This window comes from Phascolarctos cinereus, unplaced genomic scaffold (assembly GCF_003287225.1).
Source record: "Phascolarctos cinereus isolate Bilbo 61053 unplaced genomic scaffold, phaCin_HiC Scaffold_1;HRSCAF=81, whole genome shotgun sequence".
NCBI lineage: Eukaryota > Metazoa > Chordata > Mammalia > Diprotodontia > Phascolarctidae > Phascolarctos > Phascolarctos cinereus.
Window position 1 is genome coordinate 167,793,607 of NW_027555514.1, and position 23,983 is coordinate 167,817,589.

The 23,983-nt window shown below is 36.3% G+C and overlaps 1 protein-coding gene across 4 annotated transcripts; it reads right to left on the reverse strand.

Moving 5' to 3' along the window:
• On the reverse strand, window positions 1–23,958 carry ATP5F1C (ATP synthase F1 subunit gamma). 4 transcript variants are annotated; one of them, XM_020965061.2, is made up of 10 exons: window positions 23,846–23,958; window positions 13,913–13,947; window positions 13,206–13,337; window positions 6,769–6,973; window positions 5,629–5,772; window positions 5,409–5,473; window positions 3,250–3,405; window positions 2,573–2,669; window positions 717–750; window positions 1–125 (listed from the first exon to the last, which is right to left on the reverse strand). In XM_020965061.2, the coding sequence occupies exons 1-9, from the start codon at window positions 23,899–23,901 to the stop codon at window positions 744–746; spliced, it is 897 nt and encodes a 298-aa protein (XP_020820720.1). In that variant the 5' UTR covers window positions 23,902–23,958; the 3' UTR covers window positions 1–125; window positions 717–743. The 4 variants fall into 4 exon arrangements, with proteins under 4 accessions (XP_020820720.1, XP_020820723.1, XP_020820721.1 ...); XM_020965064.2 differs by lacking the exon at window positions 23,846–23,958 and adding an exon at window positions 23,744–23,811; XM_020965062.2 differs by lacking the exon at window positions 717–750.
• Between the last annotated feature and the right edge of the window lie 25 nt (window positions 23,959–23,983).

Here is a 23,983-nt window from a genome sequence, read left to right on the forward strand (position 1 = left end):
TTGTTTTCACATAATTTGTTTATTGTAAGATAATTTACAAATATTTTGTCTTCCATGTACACAATGGAGTTCTTCTGACAGACAAAAATAGGCTAATTAGCTTGCTTTGTATCTCATGTCTTTACCTGAAAAATAAAAATAAATTGAATAATGTTAATTTGGAAGATAAAAATCTCCTAGTGCTTTTAAAGGACACTATTGTTGTCGGGCAGCTAGGTGGCCAAGTGGATAGACTACTGGGTCTGGAGTCAGGAAGACTCATCTTCCCAAGGTCAAATCTGGCCTCAGACTTGCCCTTAGGGCAAGTCACTTAATCCTGTTTGATTTAGTTCCTCATCTATAAAAATGAGCCACAGAAGGGAATGAATGGCAAACCACTCCAGCATCTTTGCCAAGAAAACCCCAAAAGAGGTCATTGAGAGTTGGAGTAAGACTTCAGTGAAGGGCTCATCGAATTGTCTAACCTAGTTTCTTCCAATGATTAGAACATTTTGGGAGTTTATTTTTAGAAAAGACAAAAAAAAAGCCCTCAAACATATGGCGTCTTCTATCAGGCTATACTTTAGAGTTAAATAAAGCCATATCACATTAGATCTACATATAAAAATCACTCTCATTGCCTTTAAAATATCTGTAGTTTGGTGAATTAAATTTGTATTCTTTTTCTTTCAGGGGATTAGAGGGATTGGAAGGTGGGTGAAGTGTCACCACTTTACCTCGAATGTGCATAAAACTTGGATCCGTTAGTTCCTAGTTATTATATTAGAGAAAAAGAAAACAAAGTAAGCAGATCAAGAAGCGTTCCATGCAAGTCAACCATTCACATCAGACAAAAAAAGCAAAATTCTTTACCTGTAAAGTTAAATATATCAAAGAAATATTCAAACATTCCTACACAGCTTTATCAATAATTTACACATATATGTTATGAATTTCACTTTGGTTAGAAATTATAAGCTTTCTCCATGCAAACTATGCATAGCACACAACCAATAAAAACCTTGTACCTATGAGCAGCACTCAGAATCAATAAATACTGCATTTTATTCATGTTTTATTGATAAAGATGATATACTTCACAAAAGAGAAAATGTTCAATTTGCTAACTTCACAGATCATTTTCTAATTATCTGGATGTTGCTATCCACGTTTTAAAGGTACATCAGCACAAACATTTTATTTGTAGGTCTTCTCACACCTGACTCTCATATCTGAGGGATCAAGACCTTTAGCAGCAGCAAAGTGCTTGTATGGGATGAAGAACAGACTTAGAAGCTACGATGGCTAATCAGAAGCCATGGATAAGAAACAGAAAAAAGGCACGGTAGCAAGAGAGTGGGGCACAGGAAACTGATAGTGATTATCTTTTAGAACAGTCTTTGAAACTTTCAGGTTCATCTGAAGTATCCTAGGTATTATGGAAGCACAGAACTGACTAAGCCCTATACTTTCCTCCGTACCTTTGGTAATGGTGTTTCTTTAGTCTAGGATGCCCTTCCCTACCTCACCACCACACCATGAGTTGCAATCCTACACAACTTTTAAAGTTCAGCTTAGATACTGCTTCTTTCATGAAGCATTCTCATCTCTCTCTAAGTAGGTGTGAGTGTTATGGAAGTGATGATACCTGTCTCTTAAGAGCACATATCAAATTTTACCTTGTATTTTTTTCTACACGTGTATCATCTCCCCTGTGGGACTGCAGGAGTCTCCCCCTTATAGTTTGTAAGGGGTTGGTCCTTCTTACAAAGGCTAATCTCTTCTTTAGGCATCTTGATCTCATCCCCCCCCCCCCACTTTATCCAGGGCCATGCTCCCTCTTTCATTTGAGCTTTCTCACCTCTGCTATTTCTTTATTCATTGGTGCTATCCCATAGCCTTCAAGCATGACCACCTATCTTCCATCCTTAAAAAAAAATTTTCACTTGATCCTGACACCCTTAAAACTATTACTTCGTATCTATTTCATTTCACAGCCACATTCCTAGAAAGGGCCATCTATACTCTTCCTGTATTTCTTCTTTTCACTCATTTCTTTCTTTTCTTCTTTTCAAAGGCTGTGTGTTTTGCTTTCTTACTCAGGCTGGAAGTGCAAAGGCTACTCATAAACAAAGCCCCACTGCTGACTGGCACATAAGTTTTCACCTGATCCATTCCTAATTGGGCTGGTTAGCCCCTCTGTAAGCAGCCTATGATCTTACTCATATTGATATGAGGCACATATGCCTAGTATTAGAAATGTTACACAGGCAGCTTTCAGCACTTTTTTCACTGCTATTTTATCATAAAGGGAGCGCTGTTTACCATAGCCTCATTTTCCCGAAGTCCAATAATTTCCTATGAATTTGATAATGGTAACATTAATTACAAAAGAATTAGAGCCTTAATATTCAGTCATGTTAGCCAGAACACACTGGAGAAAAATTCATCTTCACCAGGTCTCTTATGATGCCAGAGTAGGACAGAGAACAATCAAGCAACTTTTGTTACCTTCAAATTTCTGTACCCAAATACTAAAACTAGCAGAAGCAGAGGATGCAGGAACTAAACCAATATAAAACTCAATACTTACAGAGCTGCAGCACCAGAGATAATTTCAATCAACTCCTTTGTGATGACAGCTTGGCGAGTACGGTTAAATGTCAAAGTCAACTTATCAATCATCTCAGCTAAAAAAACAAGCAAAAAACCAAACACCACACAAAATTATATAGATGTATGTACGCGCGCACGCATGCGTGTGCACACAGACACACACACACACACACACACACACACACACACACACACACGATTTGACAAAGAATCAAACAGCAAAGCATTCATTAACTCTGAAAATTAGGTGCTTAAGACAGGGCTAGGACTAGTTACTAGTATTAAAGCACTAGTTATCTTCTTAAATGATTAAGTATAGAGTCTCTGTCCTTATTCAGGGTGACTACTTGAAACATCCCAAAGTATATCAATACCACTTAAACAAAACAGGCATACCTTTGTAATAACAAACTTCCAATTACATGGTACCTTTCCAAAGTACTTTCATATTCATAATTTAATTTCTTTCTTATAATCAGTCAGAAAGGTACATAAGGATATTACAAAACAATAGCAATAGAGAAGACTGAGATGTCACATGTCATCACATAATTTTAATGTTGCTAGCACTCAAAAATTACAAGTATGGAATTTTAATAATATCTTTAATAACATTTTCTAGGCTACTGCATTTACTCAATATAGTGTTCTTACAGGCATTCTTGCTAGCATTGTCCATAGCTGTCATTCTTGCACTCTGCTCACTGGTGGTGGACTCCTTTAGAGTGTAGTAGATGATATTTGCCAGACTATACTCTTGATAGTTTTGCAACACATCAGCATCAATGTCATCATAAATACTCATACTCTCTGTTAAGACAAGTTACAGTTTTAAGACAACAACACTGAGTACTGATATAATGAAAACTCATTTTTGTGATCAAAGTTGATAGCATGGCAGGTCAGAATGGTTATGTTCCAACATTTTCACCACTATTAGTCACACTGAATACATGTCTGTAGAATAATATATTATTAATTAATGTTCCAGTGGATTACAGCATGCAAACAGTATAGTTTATATCCTGCTAGAGCTTTCTATTTAACTTAAAGACTGATATCTTAAAAACCCAATTAAAAGAGTAATGCTAAAATCTCATAGGCACAAAGTCCTTTGGCTTTGTGATGTTATCAGTTACATTTATAGATCACTCCCACTTTGTGAGAGGTTTCTTGTAACAAAGTAAAATCGTTAACTAAACTAATAATACAATGTCCTCATCCGAAAGTATGCGACATTTCACATCTGTAGCAACCGCTCAACACTTGTTTTTTAAGAATAAGCTTTTCTGATGTCTTCTGTTTCTTATCCCCAGTATCAGTCCTTCCCCTATTCCCAAAGAGCCATTCTATATAACAAGTAGTATTTTTTAAAGAGGAAAAAAAAATCAGAATCCAACTCTATTAAAAAAAAAATCAAATCTATTTTCTTCCTCTCAGTACATGACCCACTAGGAGAAAAAAAAGGAAAAAAAATTCTTGTAACAACTATGCATAGTTGATCAAAACAAATTTCTTCAATGTTGTATATAAAAATGGTTCATTCTACACCCTAATCAATCACCTTTCTGTTATCAGTTGAAAAAAAACTGCCTACTGAAATACTTTCAAGCAAGAAAATTTGTATTTTTTGAGAAATATAGAATGAGAAAACTTTAGGCACTCAACAGAATGTAAGAACTAGAAATTGCTTTGAAATTTATTGTGTTAACTTCAAAACTGACTTACTGGAAACAGGAACCATGAGAGAATAAAGAAAAATAAAAGCTTTTGGAAAAATAAAATCAAATCCACCAGGAATTATCGTACAACATTTCACTTCTAAACACCTGGAATAAGACTAAGTATTGATATTAAGTTAGTAATTGAATAAAGTACTCCTAGAAACAAAAGTCCATCTTAAATACAAATATTCTGTTGGAAGTTCTTGTATGATAGTCTGCCAGGGAATACCAGTCTCCAAAGGAGTAAAATGAGTATCACTCAAAGGGAAAGAGAAGCCATTCAAAAGTAATGGCTGAAGCATTTCAAGGCGAGTATACACAGGCTGCAAATTTCGTATATAAACATGATCTATAAAGATCTCATTGAATATCTGAACAAAAAAGATGCCGATCACTTGGTAAGAGCAAAAGATAACCTGTGGACAATCTGTGTGATTTATTGGTATTCTCATGATGTCGGGAGAAAGCAAGTTAGGGTCCCCAAATTTTGGGTAGACTCCTTGTGAACATATGGGAGGACACAGACAAGAACCCCACCGACATAGATGGTTTGTATTTGTTTACTGGAAGGAAGATCTATCTTGATGAAATCACATATCCATCTGAATAGTTAAATAAGTAAAACAAAACTTAATGTTATAAATATGGGTGGTCACAGCAATTAGGAATCAATCAAGATGACCTGAGATTTTACTGAGACAAATGCGTTTCTCCCAACGTTAAGAAATTCCTACATAGGGCCTTGTTGTTAGCACTGAAGACAAGCTTTCAGTGTGCATTCTATTTTAGGATCTTTTTCTCCCCTTGCCATCCCTAGGCAGATAGATTAAACCCTCCTTTCTTACAGAGAAAAATGATTTAGCTAGTCCTTTACCTCTGCCATGAGAAAAGAGACTTCTTTCAATATCTGATTCCTAATATTTAACACAAATCTACCTAAGACCTGTAGGGCAAGGACCATATCTTATTTATCTGTCTCCCCTAATGCTAGGCATGTAGTGAAATGATTAAACGAATGCTTGCTGAATGACAAAATATTTTGTCTCTGAAAACATGCTCTTAAATGGGCTTTAAAATTTTAGTACTTACCAGCACTTGCAACGGTATTTAGGGAAAAGATGGGTTTTTCTTCTGTTTTATAAGAGATAACAGACCTAAAGAAGATGAAAATGAACATAATTTTCAAAATAATTTGTTTAAAACATGTCTCCACATATTTGTGATTAGTGATAGACTTAGGTTAAATGAAACAATTCTGTCCATATTAATACATTTTAAAAGTCTTTCATTTAAAGAATAGTTAACTTACCTGAATCTATTAAAGATAATAGATCCTTCATCAAATTCATATCCAGAATTTAGTAATTCAAGGGCAATAACTGAAGCATCTCCAAAGGTAGGGGGCTTCCTCCCGACGTCTTTAAATGTCACCAAGAAGTGGTCAGAGTGAGTTCTAAAACAAAATCATGTCTCATTAAAGTGACTGTAATTAGTTTAGTGAAATAATACATATCAAAAGAGACAATGTGGAAAATATCCCATGAAGCTCTCTGTGGGTTTTCCTGAACTTCAGCAGCTTTTCTGAACATTATTCCTCCTATTCTTCTTGGCAACTGTAAATGGCTAATATGGTAGCAGTAAAGTGATGGTTCTTAATCTTTTTTGTGTAACGAATGGCTTTGGCATTCTGGTAAGGCCAGTGGAACCATTCTCAGAGTAACATTTAAAAAAATGCATAAAACAATATATTTAGGATTATAAAGGCAAAAAATTACATTAAAATATGATTTACTGAAATATTAATTAAAAAAAAACCTCACAGATCCCAGGTTAAGAACCTTTGGGCTAGTATTATACTTCGTTTTTTTCATTTCATTTCTCCCATTCCTTAGTTTTCTGTTTCACAGAATCACAGGCTTTAGAGTTGGCAGGGACCTTAGAGATCACCTTTGTAACTCACTAATGGAACCTATCTTTCAGAAAGATATCATTTTAACTCTCACCAGAGTCTTAAATACTCATGTTAAGACAGCTTCAGAACGGAATGTCTATGAACTAATGCTAATAGCTTCTGACAGGCTCTGTATTATTTAATGAATGGTGATGGGGAAGAAGGAAAGAAGCAGAAAGTGAGGTTAAAAAAAAGTATTTAAGAGTCACATTATGGAAAACAATGAACATAAAACCCCACCTAAAATAACTGCCAGTTTTAAAGCACTTTCTTTATAAGAGTTCTTTGAATTGGGTAGGATAAGGATCAGACCTCATAATGTATGAAGAACTGAGCGTCACAGAGAATGGGTGACTTGCCAGTCATCAAATACCTACCAGGCAACAATCATGACTTGAACTTAGGTCTTCTTACTCCAAGTCCAGCGCCCTCCTTTCTTACTGTTATTTCAAAGAATTTAAAAAAATTTTTTGACCAAAGTCTGCAATAAAGACTTACCTATGAAGTATGCCTCTGATTTTGTCACCAACTCCAACAATCATAACTTCCTTCCCAGCTGCTGTGAGGGTAGCAACCTCATTTTTCATCTGTTTAGCAATTGAGGAATGGATAGCACCACAAAGGCCTCTATCTGAGGATACACCAATAATGAGGTGTTTCTTCAGGTCTTCTGCAGCCTTAATATCAGCTTTTTCATAAAGAGCTTAAAAAAAGAAAAGAAATAGATTTAATCCTGAATACTAGTAGTTTAACAAAGGAAGAATTGGCTGGTTTTCAAAATACCCATCAAAATTCAAGATCTCAATAACAATTTTTTAAAAAAAAGTCTGTATTTCAATCCCTCTTACAATGAGTCATATTCTGTAACAAAATCTTTACATTATAATTCTAAGCCCTCATCCAAAGGTCTTCTACTCTCAAAGAGTACTCAACAGAACTACAGTCTAGTAAATAAGGAAATTTAAACAGTTTCATTTGTCAATCTGATTAACAACAGAGGGGTCTATTGTCTTCCAAAGGCATGTATCTAAGATATAACAGAGAATAACATCCCACCATCTGTCAAAATAGATGACTACTACCCATTTCCAATAATTCACAGAGGAACAAATGATACTAGAACCTAAGAGAACATATACTAAGAATCACAAAGCACAAGGCAAGAAATTGAAGACAAGGGAAGCATAGTTGTTGTCTTCATCATTGCTGCTCACTGATGGCAAAAGTGTAGAAGGACAAAGAAGAGTTGGGAACTGTGTAAATAACTGATTAAGAAGATGTAGTACTGAATAACAGGCTCTTGGCCAGGGAGAGAACACAGCTAACAAAATTTGGTAAGAATGTATTTGCCTATACACAGGACCACAAAAGCAGATGGAAATGTGCAACCCTGCAGTTCATTCTCACTAGACCTGCAATGACAGCCATATTTAGCACAACCAGACCCAAGTTCCCGCTTTCCGTATTCTGAAATGTGCTTTGGGCCCAATTAATTGAAACTAAATGGTGACAAGGAGGACATGCTGCTTTGGACATGAAATTTGTGGATCTAATGCCATGTAGAAAGCATGCTAAGCGTCAGTCCACTCTTCCCAGAGATGTGGTATAGGGGAGCTTGTACCACAAAGTGTCATCTTTGAAGTAAATAACCCTTTGCAAAAGAAAAAAAAAGCTTATGCCTATTGTCTTACAAATCTAATAGAAAGTATTAAATTGTAAAAAGATGGAAGAAAGGATAAAACTGTCTATGTATCTTCACTAAACTGCACACCATAGTAAATAGTTTGCAAGAGGAAAAAAAATCCAAGTAATAAGACAGTACAAAGTTTAGGAAATAAGCAAGATAAAATAAAGGTTCTAACACAAGGATGCAAATTTGATTCCACTGGGAGACTTGGTTGTCCAAAATTTATGATGGGAAATCTATGACTCTGGATGGGTAACCCCCCCCTCCTCCAAAAAATAAAGATAGGTCAAAGAGGAAGGTAGAGTTAATATCACCTATTAAGAAGATATGCTCATGTGGAAAAAAAACAGAATCTAGAGGAGAGAAATATGGAGAGAATTTGGATGAAGGGGGAAAACAGAAGTGATTTTATAAGAGTATATATACTACACACTATGTATGGAACATGTATGCTTATGTTCTGCCTCTGACAACATTTCACTTTGTCACTGGTTGTCATTTAATCTCTCAGGGTTTTAGGCAACTCTCAAGGACTCTTAAATTTCAGAGATGTTGCCAATTTGAATTAGTAGAAGGCATTTCTTTGCTCTAGGCTTCCCCATACAAATGAAATCAAAGGTCTAGTCCTCATCCTCTATTCTATAGACCACATGCACAGAAAGAATAGGTGAGAAGTACAATCACAAGCCCACACACAGGCATGATACAGTATGATGGGAAACCTCAATTATTCAGATATCTGCCAGAGCTTTCTCTGACAAAAGAAGCTAACTTTGTAACTTGCTTTAATTAAAATATTTTTAAAAGGTGAAAGAACAAACAAGGTGAAATTCAATTCTGGATCTGATTCCTGCCAACAGGGAAACTGGTTGCAGGAACAGAAATGATAGAAACCTTGAACAGAATTACTATTTCCTATTAGCACTTGTGATGGAAGAGAGAAAAGTGGGGAAGAGTCTAACATGAACTCTTGAGATTAGAAAAGCAAATTTCTGAAGAATCCAAGGAAGGATAAAAGTCCATGGATTAAAATTCTGTAAGAAAGAGCCTAAGATAAGCAACAATGGAGGAGACATACAAATGGTAAAGTTTCAAAATTCAGTGGCATAAAAATCCTCTAAAAAATGTATACAGTTCAAGCAGGGGTAGTAGTATGATCACAGGCTGTTTACAGGATGTCTGGTGACATAAAATAGCAACGATGAATAAATGCAAAACCAGGACAACAGCATACCCCTGTAACTGGTCCCCATCAAGGGTCAGGATCATCTATACTAAAGTACTTAATAGGTCACAGAACTCTTACTTGCAGTGTATCCCCAGTTCCTTCACCTGATTTCATATGGCATGTACGTAAGGCCCTTTATCTTACTGGTTGCCCTCCCAAAGCTGCTCTCCAATTTATCAAAGAGAGGTGCTTTGCTAATGACACTTGAGAGACACTTGAGAGGAAGGAGAGAAAAAGTTGTTGCACATCATTACAATTAAAATGTATCCTTTTAATTGTAGTAGCCGTAAGTTGGGTTTTCCTTTCACCATAAACTGGGCTAGTGAGAGTTTAAAAAATATATATTTTTTTCCTGTCTAAAACGTGATCCTCCTCCTCCTGCATTGCGCCTTCCCTAGAGGCTCCCAGTTTTAATTCACACTGAAATTCAGTAATTAATATTTTAAAAATCATCATCATCATTATGGAAAATAACTGTGAGATAGCATAATATTCCTGAATAAATTCAAAATTTCTATCTTACTACAGCTAAACTTCACAGACCACCAACAAGGACTAAATATTAGATGTTTAACACAATGATAAACATTCTGGAGAAGTGTCAAAATCAAAACCCCCAAGCTACCCTACCAAACTCCCCAGCTGGTTTGAACCAGATCAAACTGTAATTGTTTATTTTGTTAAACATTTTCCAAACACACAACACAGACATTGTTAATTAGTGGTTTCCTAATCAGTTTCTATTTAAGTTTGACATCATTGTTTTGGGCTTAAGAGAAGAAGTATCAGGCATGGTTTGTGCCTTCAAGGAACTTAAAAAAGAAACAAGGAAACAATTTTACAAGTAATATATAATCAAATGCTAAATTTTTCAGTAGGACGTTGACAGCAAGGAAACAGCAGAAAAAGTACCAGTCTGGCATTTGGAATATCCAGGTTCTAGGGTCAGGCTCTGCTACAAACTAGTACCTTAACCATGGTTAAGTTACTTAATCGTTGTACTTTACTGTTTCCTCATCCATCAAATAGGAGAGAATGGACTAATTAGCTAGGGTGGAGAAGAAAACCTGAGCAAGACATGAATTCACTAAAAATGGAGGGAAAATACCACAGCAGTTGGTAGAAAGATAACAACCACCAAGATTTGTATTGAGTTTGATGTCAGTAGAGGACAAGTCTGGAAATGGCAATAGGAAACAAGAAGTATTTCAACTCTTCCACTTTGATCAGTGAGTTGGGAGATATGAGAGAAAGTGCAACCAGCAATAGAGAAAAGAATGGCCTCCATACTGTCATTCAGGGAAGCCCCATCTCAGTAAGTGACAGAAGATGGAAGGAACTGATATGAATATGTAACACCAAAGCCATTCCTTAATAAGTAGACAAAAAATATGAACATTTCCTTCCAAAATGCAAACTATACATGATCATGTGAAAATATGCACTAAAACATAAATAATAAGAAAAATACAAAAACAAGTGTTATTTCACCTCATATCATGCAAACTGGCAAAGATAAAAATAAATGGGAACAGCCAATGTTGGAGGGGCTCTGGAAATACATTCTACCTAAAAAACTACTGGTTGAATTGAGAAGTGGTCCAACTGTTTGAGCTATCAATTTGGAATTATCTAAGTAAAATTACTATCCACACCCTTTGACTCAGTGATCCTATATAGTACATAAATCTCAGAGAAATCAGAGAAATAGAGGTATACCATTCGTAGCAATACTTTTTGTAGTAACAAAGAAATGGGAGAAGTGAAATAACGGAGGTATGTAAATATAACAATATTATCATGCAGTAAGAAATGCAGGATATGAAGAACTAAGAGAAACACGGGAAGATGTGTATGAAGTGACTTGGAATGAAATAAACTGAAGCAAGAGAACAATATACACAGTTACTGCAACAATGCAAATGACAAGGTTATTAAAGTTGAAATGGGAGTAGCTGAAAAATCAATGAGGGTCCTGGAACATAGATTATTCCTCCTTATAGGAGAAAGGAAGGGAATTACTAGGCCAGATTATTGCACACACTGTTAGATGTGGTCACTATATTTGGTATTTCTGCTTAAATTTTTTTTGTTACAAGGAAGTGAGGGTTCAATCTGGAGTATGTTGGCAAAGTAACTGTGATAAAGACAAAGGAATCAAAAAATGTATTTTCTTTAAAAAAAAAAAAAAAGACATTTCACAAAGGAAAGGCCAAATGTATGAAGTGTTTATTGTGTAGACTATGTGATATGCAAGTGAATGGGCAGTACATTACCCATTAGTACATCAAAAGGTGTATTTGGGGTAAATACTCAGAGCAAAACATCAGTCTTTTCAAAAACCAATATTCTCCAAGTGCTGTTGTCTGGTTATGAACACTACAATCTTTGGAATCAAAACCACTTGGGACCTACAGGGAATGTTGGGCATAATAAGAAAGTTGCAGCATTTACCAAGGACGAGAACACACTTGCAAGAAGTGGCTTGAGAGACATCTTCCAGTAAACATTTGATTGGAAAAGCAGCTATTTTTGCACGAAAAACAAGATAACAGAGAGTTGCATAAATAGCCTTAAAATAAACAGAGCTAAAGTCCTTGATTATATTGAGCAGATCTTTGTTGGAGGATTTTTGGAAGACATAGAAAAGAATGGCACAGAATATGAAGGCATGGATGGATTGTAATCTATACAGTCTGAAGGATCATTATCAATTAGATCATGGATCTGTTGGTATAAATATAAAAGAAAAATGAACCTTAAAATGAAAAGAGGAAAAGTAACACAGGCTGATAGTGTTAGGCTTCTGACAGGAAGCTGCCGCTAATTACCAATCAAAGTAGTCGGGCAGGCTAGCCTCACTTCCTGAGAAAATTTTGTATTATTTCTTTATAAGTACATAAAACAGCTTAGGAATGTCTATGAACATACTAGTCAAAGTAAGCCAGAGGTTTCTTCCAAGAGGTAGCCCCAGGAACTACCAAGGAGACTGAGAATCTGGTTTCACTGAGAATGAAAGATAGGAAATTTCGCAGTGACCCAATAGAGCTCATGATGTTTGACTTTTATGGTCAAGTAACTGCTCCACATAAAATTTAGGCTATTTTCTCTCCTCAAGGGTAACTCTCTCCTCTACTTAGATTATCAAGGAGGATGAAATATTCTTTTAAAAAATATGAATGTTTTACAGTTGAAAAAAAGGGAAAAAAAAGGATATAAGGTTGCAGATCCTAACCTTTTTACAATGTTAAAGGACACAAGAATATGACCTAGTGAAGGAAGAGAAGAAAAGGACCAACAAACACTTGCAGCCAAATAAAAGAATGAAGCTTTTCTCTAAAGGGACAAAATGGATTCTCTAAGGAAGGGGCTGGTGCCTACAATCTAAATAATGATTTTGTGAAGCAAGAGGTGGCAGTAAGACAGAGATCATGCAATAATGGTCAGAGGAATACTGGGTGAATAGTAGTAGCAGCTACCAGCTGAGAGGTACTGAAGACAGATTTGTAATATTTCACAAACTCATCTACTTCCTCTGTCTTGTGGTCAGCAGTCTATTCCTATAATAGTATCACTTCTGTTTCTCTTTGTTGATCTTTACCATGCCTCCCTTTTCTGGTTTTTTTTTTTTGTATTTCTTAACATGACTATAGCTTGTTATGCAGTATTATCCCACAACCTCTGTTTATCTAGTTTTCCTTTAAAGAAAAGAATGCTACAGGAAAATTCAGTAAAAAAAAAATTTTACAAAATTTCACAGATCTTTAGTTTGGAAGTCATTTGGTTCAACCTCCTACTTTGACAGGTGAAGAAAGTGATGTCCAGAGGTTAAGAGACTTTCCAAAGAAGACTATCTAGGTCCTAAGGCAGTATGTAGAAGAGATAGAACTTAAATGTGTGACTCCAAGGTCAGTGCTTTTCTGCAGTATTCCTAAAGAATGTTTTTTGATAGATTAATGCAGCTATTTCTCTTTAAAGTAGTCTTTTCTGTCTTAAGTGTTAATTGTGCTCATCTCTTACCCAAAGATCCAACTCCATACACTCTAGCCGGTTTTAGTTCTCTCTCAGCTCGGGCATACTTTGCAGCAGCTACCATTTTCATGGACTTGGTAATTTTCTGAATGTTTTTGATTGACTTCAATCTCCTGGTAACTGAAGATATCCAGAAGTTAGAACAATTAAAATTCTCCAGTACATAATTAGTTGTATAGAAGTACACTGGAAACCCCACGCATTTTCTTACCCTCAGTTAAGTCACAAGAAACAACAGGTTTGGGGCCCAGAAAGGATCACACCACAATTTAGTCCAACACCTTATTTAAAAATTAGGGAAAAGGAGACACATAAAGTTTAAGTGCCTTGCCAAAAGTGGCACAGCTGGGACTAGAAACAAAATCTCCTAAATATCATTCCATTGTCCTTTTTACTGAACATGCTACCTACTATGTAGCCACCTTATTTTATTAAATTAGTTTGGAAATATCATGGGTTAGACTACTTAAGTTTAAAAGGAATGAATTATAGAACTCGAGTTGGAAGGGACCTCAGAGGCAATCTAGCCTAGCCCCTTATAGACGAGTAAATGGAAACCACAGGAGGCAAAGTGACTTGCCCAAGGACAGAAAGGAATGATTAAAATAATTTTGTGGAAACCAATATTTCTCCTTAAAACACAAAATACTTACTATCTAATTTTACTATGACTACTACTAAAACAAAATACTTACTATCTTTTAGGGTTGCCATATTTCTGACTTGGATCCTGAAAATAAAGAGAAAACTTTAAACAATATTTCACCTCCATTTGAACAGGCTCCAAATTATACCCCTCCCCGACCCACTGCCATTTCTATGAACAGCAGAATCATAATTCTTGAAGTGTATTTTGGTTTCACTGATTTATGTGTATTAACCCCTCCACGATTTCTCATCCTTTGTGAATCCTCTGCATATCTTTTCCCTTAAGCCCCCTACAGGGTATCTACTGAACACAGTGGAGCACTCTCTCAATACACTATTGAAAATATACTTTAACCCCTGATATATCTGATATCATTTAAGTTTCACCATTAAATAGGCCTATTCTACCTGTCTCACTACTCCACAAGATGACAACACTGGCTGGCAAGACTGGCTTTCACATTTCTCACATTAATCCCATCTCAGAACCTTTGTCATGCTTTTACCCTCTTTCAAAGGATGGTCTCTCAATTTTCACAAGTACACTTCCTTTAAGGCTTTGGTCAAATACCACTACCTTTACAAAATCTCAGCTTTATAACAACTATTTCTGCCCTTCAACAAATTTTATTTCATTAACAGTTATAGTCTCTAATATAATGGTTATTTTCCCAGTTGTGACAAAAATCACACATATACACACACACTCAAAAACTGACAGAATATTTAATCTCAACTAGATTATAATCTTCTCAAGGGAAAAAAACTCTTGTCGTTTTTAATCCAAAGAATATTTAGTACAGTGCTGGTCACATGGCAGTACTTGTTGGTGTATGTATGTATGTATGTATGCATATATGTATCCCTAAATAAAATTACTTCAACATGCAAATGACACACTTTCTTCAATAGTCCAAAAATGCTGTTTTAGTCATAGAATAAACCACTAAGCCAATCATCTTAACTGCTAACTTAAATCACAATTTAGACTACCGATGACGAAGATTCAATTTAATTTTACTTTTACAACCACAATTTTTAAAGCAGTGATTTACTTTCAAACTATTTTAATTTTGTAGTTACACAAAAAAGACTGAAAGGCAATTCACTAAGGCTAAAGGATGTAGATACTTAAAAAAGTGACATCCAGGATAGGACATAAAAGGCAGGTCTTAAATGTAGAAAAGACTAGGCAGGTCTTAAATGTAGAAAAGACTATCAACTGTGGCAACGGGAATTTAATAAAAGGATAAACTGAGGTAGATCTGAGTAAGATAACATTTATTAGCAGAGGCATGTTACCTTGTCAATAAATGGGTCAATGGCTTGCCTCCACTTATTCCAAAGACCCCAAGCAGGAAGACAATTTCCCTTATATAGGTTTTGGGGAGTACAAAACACAAAAAACAGAAGAGGGTGATGACACCATGGGATTAAGGACAAGACTGATCACAAAGTTGAGGCACAGGGAGTAACAAAATTGGTTGGAAGTTTAGTAATGGGGACTAGCAACAACTCTTTTCTCATGAGACTAAGACTACTCACTGTTTGAGTCCAAGTGAGAGATAATAGCCCAGATTTTTAGACAGCAAAGCATACATCTTTGAAGGATAGGCTTGGTGGAGTGAAGCTGTCAGGTTTGACTCCCTGTCTTTTACACACATTCCCCAAAATCGAGGCAAGAAGAGGTGAATTTTTAAACTTTACCCATTACAGGCCAGCTGAACTCTGAACTAAGTTCAGAGACAGAGACAAAGGAACCACGACTTAAGCAGTTAGAGGATAAAATCAATTAATTGTAAATATGAACAAGAAAAAGATAAAGGAGTAATTTTAATCTCACAACTCCGTGAAAAAATGTTCTACATCACATAATTATAAGAGAAATGCAGATTAATACATCCCTGAAGTTCTGTTTCACACTCATGGAATTGCCAAAAGGTGATGAAAGAGGAAAATAACATTGTTGGAAGGGTTGCTGGAGAATAGACACACATTAACATTGTTGATAAAGCTGTGAACTGGTTCAATTGCTCTGGAAAGCACTTTGGAACTGGATTTAAAATATCACTAAACGGTACAAAGAAATCCAATTTGGCACCTTCCCTAATAAGGTCAAAGACAGAGGGAAAGACAACATAAATAAAGGATATTTAGAGGAGTACTTTTTGTTGTAGTAAAGAATTGGAAACTCAAGTGCCTATCAACAGTGGAATGGCTGAACTGTAGTACATACATGTAATGTGATATTACTGTGCTATAAGAAATGACAAATACCAATAAGCACTGATTAAATGTCTAATTTAACAGATTTTGATACGTGGGAAGATTTCCATGACCTGATACAGAATGAAGTAAGAAAAATCAGAAAATAATTTATACAACGATCCTAATAATTTGAGGAGGAAAACAATTTTTTAAGACTTCAGAACTTCGATAATGAAATATACTTCTCATCTCTTGAAAGAAAGGTAATAGACCAGAGGTACAGAATGAGACATGCAAGAAGCCAGTGAGATGGCACAGTGGATATAGAACTGGTCCTGGAATCAGGAGGACCTGAGTTCAAATCAGACCTCAGACACATAACACTTACTAGATGTGTGACCCTGGGCAAGTCACTTAACCCCAACTGCGTCACCAAAACAAACAAAAAAAGAATGAGACATGCCTTCTCACATACATCCAAAGTGTTAATTTGTTTTGCTCAACCACATCTATTTGTTAAAAAGAAAGCTGGGTTTGTGGGTAGTGAAAGATACATAAAAAATTAAAAAGCACCAAAAAACTTTTTAAAAAAATATGACAGAAAAGGGTGCGATACAAAGAAATTTTGTTGCTACCTTATTACATTTAAATATATCCATCTATATGCATTTTAAAAAGCTGTACATAATAGCTCAGTTTCTTATATAACATTCAATAATATAATGTAATACATTAATATAATATAATAGTGTAATATAATAATTATTATAATACAATAACATAATATTCAACAATATAATGTTGATGATTCCATTCACAACAAAAACAAAATTCTTTAAAAAGAAAAAAAGACAAGTCATCTTTAATTGAATAAGTTAATTACGAACTTTGGGAGAATATTTTCCAATAGAATTTTAGAAGGACGCTCATAATCATTAAACAGACACTTAAATGGCAAAATAAACACACATTCTAGTTACTTTTATCAGTTAAGACAGCTGTTTAACAATGTACTATTTTTATTCTGTTCTTTTTTTTTTTTGTAATTGGGGTTAAGTGACTTGCCCAAGGCCACATAGATAGTAAGTGCCAAGTGTTCGGTTTGAGGCTGGATTTGAACTCAGGTCCTCCTGACTTCAGGGCCAGTACTCTATCCACCGCACCACCTAGCTGCCCCTACAATGTACTATTTTTAACTTGAGGATATGCAAAGTTTTGGGTTATGGGAAGGTAAAAAAATTTATCTAGGATATGCTCTCTCCACATAAGTTACAATTAAATATGAAACTTAAAAAAAAATTTCAGAAATTTAATCATCAAGCATTAGGCTTAATCAAACGAGAGCCTCCACTAATTCTAAGCACCATCAGTTGGTATGTTTACAGATGGCTACTCACAAGTCTAACGTATTAAATGAAAGATTAGAGCCAAGCATAGTAGAGGGGTGACTTATATAAAGGACTTAGTGACATTTAATACAAGAGACTGCCTACCCCTGATTTTGGTGTATTTAACAACTACACCAAAATTTCAGAGTCCTCAATACTTATAATATCATTCGTATGGGGTATACACTATCTTAATTAAGGCAGACCACATCCCAAGAGCCTTTGTAGGAGGCCTTCCTCACTGAGTGTGGCTAAAAAAAAAAAATCTGATGGCCAATCCTTCAATTTTTGGAAGACTATTTCTTGAAGACAGTTCAGTACTCAAAACTCCTGATGTAGGCAGGCATTGTCAGAATTTTGCTTTGCTATCACTTTTTTTTAATTTTAAAAAACATTTTTATTTCAAGTTTTGAGTTCCAAATTCTATCCTTTCCTCCCTTTCCCCCTCCCTGAGATGGTAAGCAATCAGATATAGGTTATACATGTGCAATTATGTAAAACATTTCCATATTAGTCATTTTGTAACCAAGATTCGAATAAAAGAAAAAAAAAAGAAAGTGAAAAATAGCAAGCTTCAGTCTGTATTCAACCAGTATCAGTCCTTTCTCTGGAGGCAGATAGTATGCTTCATCATTAGTCCTTTGGGATTATCTTAGATCACTGTATTGCTGAGAATAGCTAAGTCATTCACAATTCTTCATCACACAATTGCTGTTACTGTGTACAACGTCCTCCCGGTTCTGTTTACTTCACTATGCATCAGTTCATGTAAGTCTTTCCAGGTTTTTCTGAAATCACCCTGTTGGTCATTTATTACAGCACAATAATATTCCATTACAATAATATACCACAGCTTGTTTAGCCATCAAAAAAAGAATGGCAACAAATACTTTTGTACAAATAGATCCTCCCCCCTTCCTCCTTTTCAGATGTCTTTGGGATACAGACCTAGCAGTGGTACTGCTGGATATGGGTAGTTTTATAGCCATTTGGGCACAGTTCCAAATTGCTCTCCAGAATGGTTGGATCAGTTCACAACTCCACCAATAGTACATTAGTGTCCCAGTTTTCCTTTCCTACATCCCCTGCAATATCCAATATTTTCCTTTGTCATCCTATTAGCCACTATGATGGGTGTGAGGTAGGTATCTCAGAGTTGTTTTAATTAACATATCTCTGATCAATAGTAATTTAGAGCATTTTTTCATATGACTATAGATAGCTTTGATTAATTACCAAATTGGGGGAATGACTTGCATTTTTATAAATCTGACTCAGTTCTCTATATATAGTTGAGAAATGAGGCCTTTATCAGAAATACTTGTTGCAAAAATTTTCCCGTTTTCTGCTTTCCTCATAATTTTGGTTGCATTGGTTTTGTTTGTACAAAAAACAACAACTTTATATAATCAAAATTATCTATTTTACATTTGTAATGCTCTGTATAGCTTCTTTGGTCCTAAATTTTTACTTCTCTTATCCATAAATCTGACAGATAAACTATTCTATGCTCTCTTAATTTGCCTATGGTATCACTCTTTATATGTAAATCATATACCCCTTTTGACTTTATCTTGGTATTACAGCGTGAGATAATGGTCTATACATAGTTTCTGCCGTACTGTTTTCCAATTTTCCCAACAGTTTTTGTGAAATAATAAGTTTTTGTTCCAAAAGCTTGGATCTTTGGGTTTATCATATACTAGATTACTGTATGGTCATTTATTATAAGGTAATTAATACCTAATCTATTCCATTGATCCACCACTCTATTTCTTAGCCGGTATAAAACTGTATTGATAAACACCACTTTATAATACAGTTTGATATCTGGTACGGCTAGTGCTATCATTCTTACAAAATTGTCTTGAAGAAGTATTTGAATAGGAATATGATGGTAGTAGGGGAAGAAGGCAGGAAGAAAAAATTCATGAGTCATAGCTGGTTAGCAGGAATGTTGAGGACTTCCCTACCTTATGATCATTCCTTCTTTAATCTCAATATATTTATCTATTGATTACCCATTCCTCAACTTACAAACACACTCAGGTCACTGGCAGGTTTAAAAAGATTTACACTTTACCATGATGTCTTGTGCCTCTCCTTTGTAGCTGAAATCCTAGACAGGGGTGGGGAACCTGTGGCCTCAAGGCCACAAGTAGCCCTCTAGGTCCTCAAGTGCAGCCCTTTGACTAAATCCAAGCTTCACAAAACAAAACAAGGATTTGTTCTGTAAAACTTAGGACTCAGTCAAATGGCAATACCCAAGGACCTAGAGCAATAAGACCTAGAAAGTCTTTTAAACTCATTGTCTTCCCTTCCATATTACTAATCCTCATTCTCCTCCCATAATTTCTAACTCTTATCACTTGACTGAAATTGCAGTATCTCAAATTCAGCAAACCACATCATCTCTTATCATACCCATTTTCCAGATTGCCCTATTTTTGTCCGGTTACTTAGTGCTTTGCCCTTACTATCACTCAGATTCTCAAATGTGGAATTACCTTCCACTTATCACAGTTCCTCACTGCCCAAATACAATAAACTGTCAAGTTTTGTCTCCTGCATCTTTCCCTTTCTCCCTACCCACAGCCACCCCTTAAAACAGGCTTTCATCAAAAGGGCTCTCAAGAGCCTCCTTATTGGTCTCCCAGTGCCTACTCTCTCTTCTTCCCAATTCACTCTTTCCCCAAAACAATTGTCAAAAAAAAAAACCTCCTTAGAACATGTAACTGTCTTGCTTGAGTGACTCTTTTTTACCCCTGAAATTAAATACTTAGCACTTAAAATTGGCCCCAACTTACTTTTCCAGATCTACCCCTATATCCAACATTTCATGTCCCATTTGTGACAGAATGGCCTCCTTTCACGTCAATTTAGGCTCCTCCTTCTCCCCCTCCTCCCATATATATGTTTCACAAATTATGAAAAACAAGTTTATGCAAATTACCAAAATATATTTTCAGATGTTTTGATTCCCACTTTTCAACATCACCATCACTTGCTATAGTGATTCCCTTAACAACTAAGTCTTGTCTCTTACTTATCACCCAGGCCTAAAAGCTCCCTGAAGGCAAGAACTGCTTTGTGTTTTCATGTGAATGAATGAAAAAAAGATTTATTAAATGCTTACCATATCTAAAGCTCTGAGTACACAAAAAGAAAAGCAGAGATGCAAATGCTCTTAAGCATGCAAACCAATATCTATACAATGCCTTGTAATACAGCAAGGGCTTAAAAAGTATCTGCGGAACTGTAATCAGATTCGGGCTTACCCTTTTGATGTTTGTAAGCATTAAGAGGCTAAAGAGATGGAAAAGTAAGAGTGAGACCTTGGAGAGCAGACTTGAAAAGGCACAAGATGGCATTTTTCAGAAAGCCTCGGCTCTCTGATAATGTTTGTTACCAATTCATTGATTCACTTACTGAACTATCTGGGTTACACAACATCATACTTCACAAACACAAAGATACTCAATCACCCTAAATTAATGATATTTGTCTCTTCTCTAAAAATTCTTTAAAAATATAGTACAGCATTACACATCAAGGGTTGACAAAATGAAGTTCTTAAAATGTGGTGTAGAAGAAGTAGCAATGGGACCTAACACATCTGCAAATTGGGATAATACCTGTACTACCTTCTTTATATGACTGTTATGATAATCACATGTGTAACATGTAATATGCCCTCAAGACTAAAAGTTATGTTTTAATTTGGCATTATCACTCATTAATAGCTATAAATAGCAAATGGTTGCTATTTAATGAACAGAAACCATTTAATAGAATAAGTCTGTGTTTGTGTCTTTCAAGAAAAAAGGCAATGATAAAATCTTTTAAAAGTGCCTACAATAGCTAGTGACAAAAAGGTAATTTAAAATGAAATTAATTAATTATAATTATAAATATATATATATATTATATATAAATTATAATTATAAAACACTTCTTCACTTTTTCTGTAAGGCACGTGCTCCTTTGTTTCTACATGGTTAATTTACCTAAAGTGCGCATCCAGACACACACATACTTTTCAAGTTTTAAATCTAAAAAGCAGGTTAACTATTAAAAAGAAAGAACAACAAATTAGGAAAGATAGGTGAAAACAAATGCTGTGGACCATGACAAGATGAGCTTTGTGTAACAGTGGTGCTTAGTGAGCTCATGACCTGCAGACCTCACATCAGTGTTAAAAAGGCCACTGAGGACAGGCCTCCAGACTTTTAAAAAAAAATTTTTTTAGGCAATTGGGGTTAAGTGACTTGCCCAGGGTCACACAGCTAGTAAGTGTCAAGTGTTTGATCTGAGGCCGGATTTGAACTCAGGTCCTCCTGACTTTAGGGCCCGTGCTCTATCCACTGCATCACCTAGCTGCCCCTAGGCCTCCAGACTTTGGAGGTTCTAGGATAAATAATTACCAGAATGGTCTTAAAGTTCTTGGTTTGGAGTCAGGACTTAGGTTTGAATGTCAGTTCTGCCACTTACTTCCTTTGTGAGTCTGTGCAAATCATTTAACTTCTCTGGGCCCGTTTCCTTATCTGTTAAATGAAGGTGTTAGTTTTAAGTTAGTTCTAAGTCTGTAATTCTATGGTGTAGTTGGGTCTCCAAATAAGGGTCCTAGTTTAAATCAGACTTAACAGAATGTTCTCTTGGCTACAGTTAAAGTTTAGGTCAAGGATTCCATGTGAGTATGTTTTGATCTTTCACTTCAGTTTAACCACGGAAACCTCTTAAATAAAAGTTTCTTATAAATTTTTTATGAGTATTTGGAGGGGTTTGGGGGAGAGCTTAAGCAAGTCACTGCTTTCACTCCGCTATCTTGGCTCTGCCCCCCCATAAATTTTAACAGGTGATATTAATACAACAATGAATACAATGTTTTTCTTAAGAACCATTTTGTTAGGTCTCCAAACAGAATGACCTATATACTAACCTCTGAAACTCACACTGATGCTATTTCATTAAAATATTTTCTAGGTTGAGAAAACTTCTCACATCTCAAGATAAATCAAACAAAATCTACAAATTTACACAGCTTTAAGGATTTAACTGCTCCAGCTGATCTGACAAAGTACCCCTTTTATTACAAATCAGTAGCTTAAATGAAGGTTAAATTACTAATATCTTCCCCCAATTTCTGCTTCATACAGTCAATAGTGCAACACTCCTTATTCCCCTAAGAAACAATGTAAAACAAGACTTTTTTGCACTGTAAAACTTGAAGCTTTCTATGGAAAGGTCTGCAATTTCTTCCTTTCCAAGACATATCTAAATTCTTCCAAATTTTGCATAATTCCCAGTATGCTAGCTTTCTAGTACCTCTATCTTTATTACTGCCTCCAAACAGTTGGCCCAAGAACTACACGAGATCACGAACATATATACCCTTAAATCTCCTAACGGCCCTAATCTGTGTGGCAGCAAACAATGGCACACATCCATTCTGCTCCCAGATCCTAGGACACAATCGCCTTAGTACTTCGCGACCTTCCTAAGGAAGTCTTCTACATAATTTCCTACAAAATCCTACTTCTTTTCCAGCACCCAATCTACAGGGCCAATCTCTCTTACACAAGAATCCTTAAAAACCTCAATATTCCTCCCTCTTTGTGTACCTATCTTAATTCAATGAACATATATCTCAAGCACTCTCTCTCACATAAAAATCCTTAAAAACCAGTTTTTCTCCCCTTTTGGACTTCGTCTTACATAAGAATCTTAAAAAAAATCGCAGTATTTTTCCCCCTTTGGATATCTAATTCTTAGTTCAATAAGCATAAAACAAGCATTATCCCTTACACAAGAATCCTTAAAAACCACAGTATGTCTCCCTCTTTGGACTCTTCCTTACACAAGAATCTTTAAACAGCATTTCTTCCTTTTTGGATACCTAATCTTTAATTCAATAAGCATACCATAAAGCGCCTACTATGTGCAAAGCACAAAGTCATGGGGCTACCCGAGCCCTTGAACTTCCTTTCGCTCTCAGGGTGCCTTCTGCACTCTTGACCCTTCGGGGCTTTAGGCATCACGCCATGGCGGCCTCACCCACACTGTCCTTAAAGCCGGAGGTTCAGGGTCATCCCTTCCCCCACCCACCTGGGTAGACTCTCCGTCCAGCTGAACCGATTTCGGGTGTGCGCCACCAGGGGCACGGGCCCCTTGGGTGACCTTCCCCGTCCTCCTGCCCATCCTGCAGGCCCGAGCTTCCCCGGGGCCTCCTCGCCTCAGAAAAAGAGGCCTAGCCCGGACCCCACGCCCCTCTTCCACCCTCACCCTGCCACGTCCTCAAAGTTCTGCCGCCCCGGCGTCCGGTTCTACTCCGTCAATCCCTCCGACCACTCTACCCCTGTCCTGCTTTCCGCGGGGGTCGCGTACCATTGTGGCTGCAGAGCCAAGGCGGAGGAGCCTGCGAGAGTAGCTCGACAGAACATGGTGGTACCGGCCCGGCTGAAGGTCGGGCAGACGGACCTCACTGCGCATGCGCCGACGGCTCCTCCCGCCCCTTTGCTTAGG